Source organism: Ursus arctos, unplaced genomic scaffold, assembly GCF_023065955.2.
Source record: "Ursus arctos isolate Adak ecotype North America unplaced genomic scaffold, UrsArc2.0 scaffold_14, whole genome shotgun sequence".
NCBI lineage: Eukaryota > Metazoa > Chordata > Mammalia > Carnivora > Ursidae > Ursus > Ursus arctos.
The window spans coordinates 21,687,201-21,703,519 of NW_026622808.1; the positions used below are offsets into that span (position 1 = coordinate 21,687,201).

Sequence of the window (16,319 nt, forward strand, 5' to 3'; positions counted from 1 at the left end):
CTCATTACAACAAATGTCCTCCTTAATCTCCACCACCCATCTAGCCCATCCCCTACCCACCTCCCCTCCAGCAACCCTCAGTTTGTTCTCTGTAGTTAAGAGTCTCTTATGGTTTGCCTCCCTCTCTCTTTTCCCTCCTCCCCCATGCTCCCCTATTTTGTTTCTTAAATTCCACATATGAATGAAATCATATGGTATTTGTCTTTTTCTGACTGACTTATTTTGCTTAGCATAATACACTCTAGCTTCATCCATGTCATTGCAAATGGCAAGATTTCATTCTTTTTCATGGCTGAATAATATTCCATTGCATATCTATCTATCTATCTGTCTATCTATCTATCTATCTATCTATCTATCATCTATCTTCTTTATCCATTCACAGCTGATGGACATTTGGGCTCTTTCCATAATTTGGCTATTGTTGACAATGTGCCAAATCTCATCATTCATCAGCAGAGAAGTGCTTGCATGGGTAGTTAACTCTCCAGTACTTCCACCTGTCCTGAGCATGAACTGAGTGGTCTCCAGTAGCCAGACAGAGCTGAGACTTGGTGTGCAAAAGAATGGCAAGTGCTGAGAGAATATAAGGGGGAAACTGACTATGTCTGTTGTTGTGAACTGAATGTATGTTCCCTCAATTCAACATGTTGAAACCTTAACTCCCAGTGTGCCTGTATTTGGAAATGGGGCCTCTAAGGATGTACCTGAGGTTAAATGAGGTCATAAGAATGGGGCCTTGTCTGTTAAGATTAGTGTCTGTAGAAGAAGAGACAAGAGAGCTTCTTCACCTGCCTGACCACTGTGTGCACAGAGTGAGGAAAGACCATGTAAAGATAGAGCAAGAAGACAGGCATCTTCAAGCTAAGAAGAGAGGCCTCTCGAGAAAGCGGAACTGCCAGAACCTTGATCATGGGCTTCCCAGCTTCCAGAACTGTGAGAAAATAAATTTCTGCTGTTTAAGCCACTGGTCTGTGGTGTTTTGTCATAGCAGCCCAAGCAGAGTAATACACCTGTTAGATTAACTAATTGAGTTAGAATGTTGATTAAGTCAATGTGTCTCCAGTCCTGAGGGTTGCTGTAGCCCCTTTACAAATGTCAGGTGGGTAGTGAAGATGTGTGATTTCCCCATCTGGTATGGCAAACATGAAGTTAGGAATTTTCAGATTGTGATATAATAGAGCAGATGATCTCAGTTCCCGCTCAACAATCATTCTCTTTTGAGGAGGCCGTCTTGTTCCCATCACCCATGCACTCTCTCCCCCAGCCTCCCTCCCAGCTTTCACGTTGCACCCCTAGCCAATGAAAAGTAAGGATGTTCTTCCTGGGGCATCTGCAAGAAACCTAGGCCTGAGACAGAATTCACTACAAAGGGATGAGACTCAGACTGATGCTGGAATTTTTGTCTGCAACCCTGTAAGCTTGAAGACAGTTCTGTGATTGCTGGGATACTCACTGATGGATCACTTGGAGAAGAGGACGGAACAAAAATGTCCCCCACTGAGGCAGGATAGAACCTACTCGTTAGAGCCTAAGAAATGCGAGATGGTGCGTTCATGGAGAGAGACTTTAGCTATGTGGGCCAGTTTGAAGAAAGCATGTGAGAAGGTGCTCCAAGCAAACAACAAATTAGCAAATATGAAACTAGGAAGTACAGAAACCTCAACGTAGGGGGAGGTGAAGGGAAGAGGAAGCAGGGGTGAGTAGTGAACCTTGAGATAAAGTTAAAATCATGGGGGGGTGTGGCAGGGGAAATGGGGTGGGGGTGAAATTACAGTATTTTACAGATATCATCTCTTCACTGGGGGAGGGGAAGTGAGGGTGAAATGAAGCATCTTTTTAAAAAAATGCCTGTATAATTAACATACAGTGTTATATTAGTTCCAAGTGGGCAATATGGTGATTCAACAATTCTATACTTTACTCAATGCTCATCACAGTGAGGGTGCACTCATCCCCTTCACCTGAAATGATAGGGAAAACAATGCATCTCGGAAGCGGAAATAATTGATGAGTTTAAAAAAATCATAGTAGAGAAACACATGTTTGATTACGAGAAGGTAGCCATAAATGGGGTGGAAAAGTATATTAGGGCTTCCAAATAAATAAAGGGAAATGATGGGGTGCCTGGGTGGCTCAGTCAGTTAACCATCCAACTCTTTGTTTCAGCTCCGGTCATGATCTCAGAGTCGTGAGATCGAGCCCCGTGTTGGGTTCTACTGGGCATGGAGCCTGCTTGGGATTCTCTCTCCCTCTCCCTCTCCCTCCGCCCCTCCCTCCCATCCACTCATGCTCTCCCTCCCTTAAAAAAATAGAGGGGAAATGCTGATTTCATGAAAGTGTTTCTTTCTTGACGAGGGTGGAGTTGGTAGACTTTTTTAGCAGTGCACATTACTAGCAGTGGCCTCCCCACAGTCCCTATGCTGTCTCCCTTCCACTCCCACCTCTGGGTGGTTTGAAAATTGTCCCTTACCTTGGCATGTAGTCAAGGGAAATGTGAAGAACTGCTGTTCAAAGTCAGAACGGTATCCGTGTTCGCATGTACAGTGAGTGTCATTGACACAGTAAGCATGCTGGGGGCAGTTACAGGAAGCTGCAGGGAGAAGGAGGGACAGGTCAAACATCCACTGGGGGTAAGAGATGTCCTGTGATTATTTGGCTTTGCCTCTGACCAGGACCTCTTGAGGATGAGGAAACCTACACTCTTTTCCTCTTGTGAGATCTCAGTACCATAAAAAGATGAGAGATACCAAACAACAATTTCAATGCGATAAAAGTGTGCAATTCTCAAGATCATTGCACAATTTATAAAAGGGGGAATGAATTGGTTAATACCCTGCATTTGATTCTGACTCTGCCCCTTACCAGCCATGTGTCTTTGCACAAATGTCTTCACCTCTTTGTGCCTCAATGCCCTCGTTTGTAAACTGGGTTATTGTGAAGAGTAAGTGAATTAATACGTATAAAGTGTGTTGGGCAGTGCCTGGCACATAATAAGTGTCACCTAGGATTATGAAAATTTGAATTTGTGAGGGTCCACAGGGGATGTATTCTGATATGGGTATACACTGTCTTTGTAACCCTATGTGTAACTTCATTTGGACAGAGAGATGCTAAAGCTCTTAATTTGAGCCCTCTTTGGAATGAACTGAGCTGAGGAAGTATCTCGAGCTTTGGGTCTAGTGGAGAAATCTGGGAACTGTGCAGTGTTCACAGGGAGTGGGGGCTGGGAACCTGATGGGGGCCACAGTGAATAATCTGGCTACTCAGAAGGTGTCCCCTGGAGGTTGGCTGGAAAGGCAGACTCTTAGGCCCCACACTGGACCTGCTGAATCAGAATCCAGTGAGATCTCCGAGGGATTAAAGTTAGCCTGAAATCATCTTGTTCATTTTTTTTTTTGGGTGCCTCACTTATGATCAGAATGGAATGGTTATCATCATGGTCTGTCTCTCCCTACTGGAATGCTCACTTCGTGAGACTGTGCCTTTTAGCCACTGTTCTATTCCTACATGGGGCACATCGTGGTTACTGGAAACAGACGAATAGACTAAGGACAGTAAAATAGAAAGACACATTAAGGGGCGCCTGGCTGGCTCAGTCAGAAGAGCATGCGACTCTTAATCTCGGGGTCGTGAGTTCGAGCCACAAGTTGGGTGTAGAGATTACTTAAATGAATGAAACTTAAAAAAAAGATACGTTAAAATTTGATGAAATGACGAGTTAAAAAGAATGACAGGAGCAAGCATCCCCGAATTCTGCTCCCAGAACAAGCCCCTTTGCTCTAGTCCCTTGGAGGATGTGAGTGGTCCCAGGTGTGCCCTTGGTCTACACCCTTCCTGGTCTCTGGCTGTGGAGAAGTCAGGCACTGAGCACTTACCTGTGGTCTTTTGATCCATGACTACTGATAAACTCAGCAGAAAACAGAGTCCTGGAACAGGGAAGCAGAAGGGAGACACATGAATTGAATGAGGAAAGATTCCAGGAAATTCTCCAACTGTATATCAGTTATCCATGACTGCATAAAGACCATCACAAAATGTAATGGCTTAAAACAGCAATGATCATTTTCTTATCTCTCATGGTTTCCATGCTTTGGGAATCTGGGCAAGGCTCAGCTGGGTGATTCTGGTTTGGGGTTTCTTACACAGTCAGTTAGGCAGTGTCTGGGGCTGGAGCAGCTGGGAACGGGCTGTGTGCTGCCGTCCCTTCACATGGCCTCAGACTTGGGGACTTTGGCCTTCCTCCCAACCTGGCGACCTCAGGCATGCAGCCTCCATGACGATTCAGAGCTCTAAGTAGGGGTGTCCCAGCCAACAAGGCTATGTCTCCTGCTAAGATCCATCCCTGGAAGCCATGCAACTCCATTTCCACCACATTCTCTTGGTTACAAGCAAGTCACAAGTCTACCCAGATTCAAGGGGATAAGAATCAGTCTTCCTCTTGAGGGAGGACTGGCAAGATTCTAGAAACGCTTCTTGGAAGGGAAGTATTTTTTTTGTCTTCTTGGGAAATTCAGGCTGCCTCTACCGTGGTTGATAAAATGCTCTCTTCCCCAAACCTTCCCAACTTCTGGTGGGGTAAGCAACCATGTTCCTGCTTCTGCAAAGACCTGAGGCTACTGGATGGATGGGTGGCTTCTCTTTCCCTTTCCTGAGAAATCCAACAACACTCTGATTGCTAGTTTTCTCCTCACCTTCTTTTCATTCCCTTATTACATACTAATGTACGTAATTATTTGCCACTTGCAAGGACAATATGAACAGCTGGTATGGTGCAGGAATCGGCCAATCAGAGTGGACGCTGGAGACCCTTCTCTGTTACAGCAGATGTTATTTTAGCTGCTGAATTGTGGGGAGGTGGGTGAGTCTCAGGGCAGGGTCTGGGCTGGCAGGAGGGTGGTGGGAGCTGGTTCCGGGCAATGATCATTTACAAATGGCGTGGGACTATTTCAATATGAACCACCAACCAGTGGCTCTTCTAGTGAGCACTGGTTGAAATTTAGCTCGGTGACCAGTCACCTTATTTGCAACTTTGGTTACCCCTTGAGAAAGCGGGTCCTGTAGATAAATGGATAAAGAAAATGTGGTGTATATATACACAATGGAATATTATTTGGCCTTAAAAAAATAAGGAAATCCTGTCATTTGTGGCAACATCTATGAAACTAGAGGACATTATTCTGAGTGAGATAAGTCAAACACAGAAAGACAAATACTGCACAATTCCACTTACACAAAATATCTAAAGTAGTCCAGCTCATGGAAGCAGAGACTAGATTGACGGTTAGCAGGGACTAGGGAGAGGGGGAAATGGGAGATTGCTTTTCAGTGGGTAAAAAGTTTTTGTTATGTAAGGTGAATAAGTTCTAGAGATCTGCCACCAAACCTAGTACCTACAGTTAACAATCCAGTGTTGTGGGCTTCAAGATATGTGAAAAGAATAGATCTCATGTTATGTGTTCTCACCAAACACACACACACGCACAGAGGGACATTTTCGGAGGTGATGGATATGCTTGGACCGTCCTTGTGATGATGGTATAATGGGTGTATGGTGTATGCATATGCAAACTCATCAAGACGTACACATTAAATGTGTGCATTTTTTTGTTCTCGATTACACCTCAATAAGGTTAAAATTTAAAAAAAGGAAGTGGGTCCTGGTAATAGAAGGGTCTCTGTCTATCAAGTGGGGTGATGGGTGTAGGTCAGGGTGGACTAGTTAGGTGGAACTGGGACAAACTTCGATTCCTGTGCATGAAGGACTGGGATCAGGGGATTGAGAGACACTCTGAGGCTGAGAGTCTGGAGAAGATGGGTGTGTGTGTGGCTTCCCTGGGGAGATCCAGGAGATGTGGCAGCTGGCGGCTTTGAAGCAAGACTTGGAGGAGATGGGAACTTTTGGAGTAAAATGCAGCATGCCCTGTGATGCAACCACCCCTCCATCCTGCCTGTAAACACACCCGTGAAACCTCCCCTGGAGAGGATTTCCTTGGTGGGGGGGTGGGCAAAATACTAAGGCCAGCCTCTCCAACATCTAAGGGGAAAGAGCTCTTACTACATGCCAGGCATTGCTCTAAGCACCGGGCACATGAATTTAATTCAGCTTTGCAAGGACTTTAGGAGGTGAGTGCATGATCTCAGTTGTGCAGATTAAGAAACAGAGGCACGGAGGGGCTAAGGTACTTGCTTCATTTCCCAGAGCTGGTCAGTGGCAGAACTGAGACTAAACTCAGGCACTGGGTTCCTACTGATGACCAACCCCCCATCCCCCGCCATGACCTCTCTTGCAGAAATCCCACACAAGCTGTGTGCATAAGAGCTGCTTTTGAGATTGGCATGTTTCCAGTGACAGTGACTTGAGGAAATAGTGCCTTTTCTTCTAGTTGATGTCACTTCCCAGATGTGACAGTCCAGTAGGAGGTGTGACATGTCACTTGGTTACATGGGAGCAATCTAGATGGATTGCAGGATTTGGAAGACAAAGCCTTATGGGCTAGCGGTGACTCTTTAAGGGTGGGAAGGAGGGCAGTGCTGACTCTTTTTGGGTTTCCCTGTATGATTTTCCGATTGCTGACAAATTACCATGAACTCAGTGGCTTAAAAACAACAGAAATTTATTCCCATGCAGGTCTGTAAGCCAGACATCCAAAGTTAGTCTTGCTGGGCTGACATCGAAGTGTCAGTGGGACTGCTTCCTTTTGGAAGCTCTAGGGGAGAATCCATTTCCTTCCGCTGCCAACTGTCAGAGGTGACCCACATTCCATGCTCAGGGTCTCCTCTTCCATCCTCAGAGCCAGCAGCACAGCACCTTCCTTCCTTTCTGGTGTCCTGCCTCCCTCTTTTTTTTTTTTTTAATAATTTTTTATTATGTTATGTTAGTCACCATACAGTACATCCCTAGTTTTTGATGTAAAGTTCCATGATTCATTATTTGTGTATAACACCCAGTGCACCATGCAATACGTGCCCTCCTTACTACCCATCACCGGTCTATCCCATTCCCCCATCCCCTCCCCTCTGAAGCCCTCAGTTTGTTTCCCAGGGTCCATAGTCTCTCATGGTTCATTCCCCCGTCTGTTTACCCCCCCTTCATTCTTCCCTTCCTTCTTCCCTCTTATAAGGACCCTCATGATTATAACGGGCCCCCCTGTATAATCCCGGATAATCTCCCCATCTCAAGATCCTTAGCTTAACTGATCTCTGTAAAGTCCCTTTGACCGCATGAAGTTGCTCAGGACATGCCACCCCCAAATATGTCACCTTGGCGAGTGGTTACTCGGAGTGGAAGTCACCTGAGAAAGCACACGCAGGCAGGGCTTTCTGACCTACTTTTTCCTACTTAAAATCAGGCCATAAAATTTCCCCTGAGAACGCTGCCCTCCCTGTGCCAGGAAGAAAAGAATGTCCTTATCATAACCCAGAGACTGGGAAGGAACACTGAAATGTATCTGTACAAACACACTCACTGAAATAGCCCTTGCCTTCCTCCAGTTTTCCCTCCAACAGACCTCCTAGTCACTTTCTCGCAACCCGCCATTCCTAGCCCAAACCCCTTTGCCTTGTCATCTCACAAATTCATATCTTTGTCCCTCCTACATTGTTGGTGGGAATGCAAGGTGGTACAGCCACTTTGGAAAACAGCGTGGAGGTCCCTTAAAAAGTTAAAAATGGAGCTACCCTATGATCCAGCAATTGCACTACTGGGTATTTACCCCAAAGTTACAGACGTAGTGAAGAGAAGGGCCATATGCACCTCAATGTTCATAGCAGCATTGTCCACAATAGCTAAATCGTGGAAGGAGCCGAGATGCCCTTCAACAGATGACTGGATTAAGAAGATGTGGTCCATATATACAATGGAATATTACTCATCCACGAAAAAGAACGATTTCTCAACATTTGCTGCAACATGGACGGCACTGGAGGAGATAATGCTAAGCGAAATAAGTCAAGCAGAGAAAGACAACTATCATACGGTTTTACTCATTTATGGAACATAAGAAGTAGGAAGATCGGTAGGAGAAGAAAGGGAAGAAGAAAGGGGGGTAATCAGAAGGGGGAATGAAGCATGAGAGACTATGGACTTGGGAAACAAACTGAGGGCTTCAGAGAGGAGGGGGTGGGGGAATGGGGTAGGCTGGTGATGGGTATTAAGGAGGGCACGTATTGCATGGTGCACTGGGTGTCATACACAAGTAATGAATCATGGAACTTTACATCAAAAACTAGGGATGTACTGTATGGTGACTAACATAATATAATAAAAAATATTATTATATAAAAAAAGAAAAGGCACAAAAACTTGGTGCTCTGGTCACTTCCCTGGGTCTTCATTCTCTTGTGAAGGTTCTCATGTACACGTTTCAATTTGATAAAACTTGTACGCTTCTCTCCTATCAATTTGTCTTATGTCAGCTTAATTCTTACTTCCAGCCGGAGACCCTAAGAGGGTAGCAGTGAAGTTTATCCTCCCCTATGCATTTATGGTAACATATTCACAGGTTCTGGGGGTTGAGGACATTGACGTCTTTGGGGGGCTGTTATTCACCCTTCCATGCTCCTATCCACCATCAAAGAAGATGCCAGTTGTGATCAGTTACTTGTGCAAATACATTCATGGAGCATTTTGAATATTTTTGTTTGTCTGATGAATATATTCTCAGCTGAGCTGTGAACTGCTTCATGGCAGGGCCCTGGCATATTTCTGAATGAATTGAAATTTCCTACCCCCTACTTCTGTATAATAATTAGTTTGCAGAAGCCGTACTTACACTACACCTGCCAGATGATGACTATCGCTCACAGAGCTAATTAGCAGCACGTACAGGTTGAAAAGCGTTTCCCAGTCCCGAAAGCTCAGGCAGTCTGGGCACCACCCCATTTCCTCCAGGCTAGTCCTCAGGGTCTCCTTCCAGTCCAGCCAGCAACCCTGCGCCCAGTAACACGTGCATGCCTCTTAAATTATTGTTTCCCCAGAGTCGTAAGCATGCCTGAATCCCAGACTGCTAAGAAACTTTAGAAATCATCCACTGACTCTTTTTGTCCATGAGGAAACAGGTGCCCAGAGGTCAAGTGGCTGGGACACTATTTATGCAAATTGTTTAGCTTGTTTCCTTATATGAAACATGGTGACAGCATTGTCTGCCAGCTGGGGTTGGGTGTGATGACATCAACAAGGGCATGCATGAAACAGTGTCTGGCAGAAATCACTCCATAAATGTTAGCTGTCGCCGTCACCATTTTATTTGCACTGGAACCTTATTCTTATCCTTGCCCAGATGCCCATCCTGTTACACTGTCTGTTGCCTCCAGTGACGTGGGCAGAGAATTCACAGGTAGCTGAATTCACAAATAATTCAGCCCAGAGGTGTCCCAGATTCTGCCTCCGGCTGCCAAAAAGCAGGAGACATCTTGTTTGAGCTTCTCTCTCTCTTTTTTCATTTTGTTTAAGCTTTATTGATATACATATATATAGAGAGATATATAAAAATTGCACTCTCTCACTTAAATTTGATTCCATAGATATATATCAGACACCTTTTATATATAAGATATGGAAGGGGCTGCAAAGGTGAGGGCATAAGGCCTTTGCCTTCAAGACATTGCACTACTGGGTATTTACCCCAAAGATACAGACGTAGTGAAGAGAAGGGCCATATGTACCCCAATGTTCATAGCAGCATTGTCCACAATAGCTAAATCGTGGAAGGAGCCAAGATGCCCTTCAACAGATGACTGGATTTAGAAGATGTGGTCGATATATACAATGGAATATTACTCAGCTATCAAAAAGAACGGTTTCTCAACATTTGCTGCCACATGGATGGCACTGGAGGAGATAATGCTAAGTGAAATAAGTCAAGCAGAGAAAGACAATTATCATATGGTTTCTCTCGTCTATGGAACATAAGAACTAGGAAGATCGGTAGGGGAAGAAAGGGATAAAGAAAGGGGGGTAATCAGAAGGGGGAATGAAGCATGAGAGACTATGGACTCTGAGAAACAAACTGAGGGCTTCAGAGGGAGGGGGTGGGGGAATGGGATGGACTGGTGGTGGGTGGTAGGGAGAGCGCGTATTGCATGGTGCACTGGGTGTTATACGCAACTAACGAATCATCGCACTTTACATAAAAAAAGAAGCTTATATTATTTTGATAGGTTTTATGATCTTTTGCCTGCCTTTGCAGCTAAACAGCTGTGAGACTTTAAACAAGTCCCACAAAGTCTCTGTGATGCTGTTTTGCATCTGTTATGTGAAGGTGTTGGGCAATAATGAAGGTAAAACGATTTTAAGCAAAAGCACGTGCTCAATAAATGTAAGGCTGACAGTGTGGCTGTTGATATTGTTATTTGATCTGGAGTCAGAAGGATGGACGGGACTTCAGAGCTGGAGAACCGTCTGCACAGAGGTGCCGAGGTCAAGCGCTTCCTCTAGGAGAGGGAGCAGTAAAAGAGAAGACCAGAGCAGAATCCCGTGGGAGGAGTGTGACGGCAAGGATCCGGAGCCAGGTGGCTTGGGTTTGAATCCTGACTCTGTCATTGACAAGCTGTGTGACCTTGAGCACGTAATACAATCCCCCTGTGCCTCAGTTTTCTCATCCCTAAGATGGGGATAATATTAATATCCTTGGTACAGGACAGAGAAAAAGGAGGGGGAAGGAAAGAATGGCAAGAGAAGCAGAGAAAAATTCAGTGCCGTGCTGGGTCACAGAATTATCTAGGAGAAGAGGATGTTAATTAGAAAACAAAACCTTTGAAGATGAAGATGAACAACTCCTTGGACTGGACCATCAGGAAAATCTTAGGGATGTTTGACAGCACAGTTTGAACAGGGTGGTAAGGAAGGAAACCATAAACCAAGGGGAAAGAGAGAATGTTTAAAGCAGAGCAGAGGAAGGAGGAGACGGAAAAGACAGCTAATTGTTGAACTGATAGAGGGTAGGTTAGGGTACAGTCATTCCCAAGGTTGCACATACCTGGATGGAGTGATGGCCCTCGCATGCCTGCACACAGGTAACCCTTGCCGGCCAGCTCTTGAAGCTCCTTTTTGCTTTACGCCTACCACTTTTCCTATCTCAAGGAAATCTTATGAGAATTGATACACATAGGTTAGCTGACTAAGGAAATTTCTATCAGAAAAGGGAACTCGTTCTTGTCTTTCACCATCAGACCCATGGTTCTGCTTTTTTGCTTTTTTACTTCTTTTCTATGTTTTCTTTTTTTTTTTTTAAGATTATTTATTTATTTATTTATTCAACAGAGATAGAGACAGCCAGCGAGAGAGGGAACACAAGCAGGGGGAGTGGGAGAGGAAGAAGCAGGCTCATAGGAGAAGAGCCTGATGTGGGGCTCGATCCCACAACGCCGGGATCACGCCCTGAGCTGAAGGCAGACGCTTAACCGCTATGCCACCCAGGCGCCCCCTTTTCTATGTTTTCTGCACTTGTTTTTATATGCCTCTTTGGTGGTAGGTTTTCATAGCTACTGTTGATTGCCTTTGGGGTGACAGAATCAGTCGACCCTAGGAAAGGAATGCCTTTTAGTTACAGAGTATTGTCTGAGGAGTGGTTAGTGACTTTGAGGTCGAAATAAAGCTTAAATAACCCTGTGGTTTTGAGCTGGGTAAGCCAGCATTTAGGGTATCTCTGTTGGTATCTAAAGTTACTGGAGGAGTCATTTTTCAGAAATGTTGGTAGTTTTACCCCCTTAGCAGATGACACTCAACAGTTCTGACTAGAGTCTCAAAGTAGACCCAGTTGAGGTTGACAAATTGTTTGGTTATTGGGGGCAATCCAAACCAATTGGAGATTTGGGAGAAAAATCTAAGTCCTTCCCTCTTTCAACAAATATTTACTAAGACATATATTATTAAGTGCCAGGATCTGTGCTACAGCACAGCAGTGAACAAAGTTAACACATTCTTTTCTTCATAGATCTACAGAGAAAGGAAACTTGGAGGAAAAGTGGGTTTTTGGGGACAGATGACATCAGGTTTTGGATAAGTTGATTTTGAGGTGCTGTGATTTCAACATTTTTTACATATATAGTCTCATTCACAAAAGAGAGGGCTTTTCCCCCGGTCACTAGGTGGTAATTGTAGCCATAGTACTAGATGAAATCACGTAGGGAGAGATAGTAGAGTGAGAAGAGAGCCCTGGGTAAGTAATTTAAAAACCAGGGAGTGGAGGAGCAGAAAGTAGAGGAGACAGGCCAAGAGTGGCTAGACAGTTGAGGGGGCGGTAATGAGCAGAGTATGGTGTCATGGAGGGAAAGGACAGAGACCAGACTGAATTAAGACCGAAAAATAGTCATGGGACAGAGCAGTAGGGAGGTCGTTGTATTCTTACCAAGAAAAGTTCCAGTGGTGACGATGATGGTGGTGATGGTGATAAACATGACGATGATGGTGGTGATGTGATGGAGGTGGTGATGGTGATAAAGATGACGATGATGAAGGTGGTGGAGATGGAGGTGGTGGTGGTGATAATGAGGTTGGTGGTAAAGATAGTAGAGGTGCTTGTGCTGGTGGTGCTGGTGGCAATAAGGCAGTGATGGTAGTGGTGATGATGATGGTAGCAAACATGGTGGAGGTGATGGCCGTGATGAGGTGGTGGAGGTGACGATGATGGTGATAATAGTAGTGAAGGTGGTGGTGGTGATGGTGGTAGTGATAATGGTGATGCTAGTGGTGGAAGTCAGAATGGAGTTGACTGAGGGAAAATGGGAGGTGAAGAAAGGGAGACAGCAAGTATGGTCAACTCCAGAGACACTTGGAGGAAAGTGTGTGAGGAAGGAACAAGAACAGACGGATTTCCTAGGTGGTTGGGGCATGGTGGAATTGGCTGGCTCTTGGGGTTGTCAAGACCACAAGTCTTGCGTAATTAGTTTGTTGGGCTCTCAACATCCCCCATCCCCTGCGGCCCAGCAGCCATGCAGTGGGGCTTCCGGTTCTTTCTCCCTAGTGGTCTTCTGGGAGTGTGGTGATAGTTGGAGGCAAGAGTGGATCAAGAAAGACAGGTGGTGCCACCTAACGGCCAGGCCTCTGCTATTACAGAGTGTTGGTTCTAGAGCCAGACCACCCCCGGGTTCGAATCTTAGCTCTGCCACTTAGTAGTTGTGTGACTTTGGGAAAGTCACACAACACCTGTCCCTCAGGCATCTCTGATCTGGGGTGACTTTGATAGTCTCTTAACTGGTTGTCCTTCCACTTGCAGCTGGGAGAGTTTTCTGAAATATGAATCTGAGCCCATCGCACCCCTGTCTCACAGCCCCATGGATACTTTGCAGGCTAAACGTGCTTAGTAGGCTCATAAAACCCACCAGATCTGGCCCCAGCCGGCCCCTACAGGCTCATTTCTCACTCTTCCCTCTTAGGCTGCCCACCTGCCCTGCTGGCTCTCTATTACCCTCACACTGCTTCATAAAGCACGTAAGTATAAACCAGAGTGTCCCTAGCCTTTTACTTGTGATACAAAATGAGATTATAATTCCTTTTCGTAACCCCATTATAGCATAAAACTCCAGGGGCTTTTTTTCCCCCTGAAAATCAGACCCTCTAAGAATGTCTTCTCAGTTTTTTCTGAGCTTCTCCTACAGGTCCAGCTCACAGATGCCCTTACATCCGTCCATCTATTCCTCCTTCCCTCCAACCATTCATCCCTCCCTCCATCCATCCTTTGCTCCATCCATCCATCACTCCATCCATCCAACCATCCATCCATCCATCCATCCATCCATCCATCCATCCATCCCTCGCTCCATCCATCCATCCATCCATCCATCCATCCATCCCTCGCTCCATCCATCCATCCAACCATCCATCCATCCATCCATCCATCCATCCATCCATCCATCCATCCCTCGCTCCATCCATCACTCCATCCATCCATCCATCCATCCATCCATCCATCCATCCATCCCTCGCTCCATCCATCACTCCATCCATCCATCCATCCATCCATCCATCCATCCAACCATCCATCCATCCATCCATCCATCCATCCATCCCTCGCTCCATCCATCCATCCATCCATCCATCCATCCATCCATCCATCCCTCGCTCCATCCATCCATCCATCACTCCATCCATCCATCCATCCATCACTCCATCCATCCATCCCTCCATCTATCTCTCCCTCCCAGATTTTTCATCTTACTGACAGACTGCTATCTTTGCTACTGTCAACTTTAGTGAACAGTCTGTTCGTTGTCTTATGCTGATTCCTACCCCTGACACCCTAGCTCTAGACTCAGGTTGGAGATGCTGTTCTCTCTGCTTCCTCTTGACACATCTCAGCCAGGCTGCGATGTTTAATAAAGCTTTATGAGGTCAAAGGGAATGTGGTCCTGTTAAATCTAGGTCAGATCCTGTTCCTCCTCGGCTGAGAGCCTTCATGACTCCCACTTCACTTATTTACTATTTATTCATTTATTTAGACTCCCACTTCACTTAAAATAAAAGCCAAAGTCCTCACCATAGCCCATAAGTCCCTATGTGACCTGCCCTTGTCACCGCCTTGCATTCATCCCCCCCAGTCTCCCCTACCCTGCCCTCTGTTTTCTCTGCTTCAGCCACACCAGTTCCTTGCCTTTCTTCGAGGATGCCAGGCACACTCCTGCCTCGGCTTGTGTACTTGTTGTTCCCTAAATGCTTTCTACCTAATGCTGTTCTTCCTAAATGCTTTCCTCCAGATTCCCACATGTAACCACATGGTTCCCTGGCTTACTTCAAGTCATTGCTTAAGTGTCCCCTTGTTGGTGAGGCCTCCCCTGACCTCCCTGTCTAAAATCTCTCTCTGTCTCCTTCTTCCTTTCTCCCTCCCTCCCCCTCCCTCCCTCCCTCTCTCAATCTCTCTCTCTCTCACACACACACATCCTCCATCCACTTTGCTTAGTTATTTCTGTTCATTGTACCCACCACCTTCTAATATACAAAACAACTTGCTTATTTACTTCATTTATTTTGTTTGCCGTCTCTCTGCCCTACCGGAATGCCTGCTCCACAGGGCAAGGACTTTTGTTTGGTCTATTCATTGCTGTAGTCCCCATGCCTCACACAGCATCTGGCACACAGTAGATGCTCAATAAATACGGATTTAACGAATGAATGGACACAAAGATCTGGCTGGAGGGCAGTTATCAGCCACCCTCAGAAGTGGCTGCCCTTGGTGACTTCAAGTTCCTGACTCTCCCGAACTCTCTCTCTAGAGGGGGTGGGGGGCCTGCAGCTTGGCTCTCAACAGTGGGAATTTCCAGGCATCTACATACCTCAGAGTCCAGGCTCAAGATAACCCTCCACCTTAACCCCAGAGAGCACTGATCTGTTCTGGGCACGAGGGATAAAGTAGTGAACAAAACAGACAAAACCCCCCATTCTCATAAAGTCTTTTTTTTTTTTTGCACATGACATTCCCTCTCCCTGAAGTTCTCTTTCTCTCTTTAATGCTAGTCCCCCTCCCAGTTCCTCAAGACCCAGAAGCATTTCCTCCCAGAAAACCTTCACAATAGTCCTAAAGTTAGCCTATACTAATGGATAGAAAATTCTTCATAGTGAGGCTGTCTTAGGCCAGTTGCCTGTCAGGAGATCCTGAGATAGGAATTGGGATGCACATTTTGGTGTTGGGGGAGAATAAGGGTCAGATGCATATAGTTTGTTGGGGAAGAGTAGGGGCTGGGTTGCACAGAATTTATTAAAGAAGGATAGGGGTGGGGATGCCCATGAGTTTTTGGAGAAGTACGCTCTTGGGAGAAGGGTACCGGGACACGTGATAGGCAGGGGAAGGAGCTAAATAAGGAGGGGGTCTCAGTAGGAGTCTAGCCTCAGCTTAATTCCTTAGGGGAGCTCTGGAGTGTGCACCATGGAGCTGGTCCACCTGGAAGCAAGGCCTTTTATCCCCTGGCTCAGTCAATCACTGGCTGTGGGCTGCCCCTTAGGGTGGGGGTGGGGACAGAACCCAACAGTCACAGTGATGGATGGGATCTGGGCAGAGCACTGGGGTGCCCACTGCAGCGCTCAAATCTTTCTCTGGGTTATGTATGCCTACTGCCTCAAACATCGCTACACAGAATATGAACGTCACTTGCTCTTTATTTTATTTTATTTTATTTTTTTATTTTTATTTTTTTTAAAGATTTTATTTATTTATTTAACAGAGATAGAGACAGCCAGCAAGAGAGGGAACACAGCAGGGGGAGTGGGAGAGGAAGAAGCAGGCTCCCAGTGGAGGAGCCTGATGTGGGGCTCGATCCCATAATGCCGGGATCACGCCCTGAGCCGAAGGCAGACACTTAACCGCTGTGCCACCCAGGCGCCCCAC

At 45.9% G+C, this 16,319-nt stretch overlaps 1 protein-coding gene across 1 annotated transcript in view; it reads right to left on the reverse strand.

The window, feature by feature from the left end:
• The window catches only part of ADGRE3 (adhesion G protein-coupled receptor E3), a 43,779-nt gene extending 32,657 nt beyond the window's left edge, over positions 1-11,122 (reverse strand). Inside the window, exons 1-3 of the mRNA XM_026488055.4 lie at positions 10,980-11,122; positions 3,879-3,929; positions 2,474-2,593 (exon numbers count right to left, since the gene is read on the reverse strand). Coding sequence (XP_026343840.2) covers positions 2,474-2,593; positions 3,879-3,929; positions 10,980-11,004 — 196 coding nt within the window. The 5' untranslated portion in view covers positions 11,005-11,122. The remainder of the gene's footprint in view (positions 1-2,473; positions 2,594-3,878; positions 3,930-10,979) is intronic.
• Between the last annotated feature and the right edge of the window lie 5,197 nt (positions 11,123-16,319).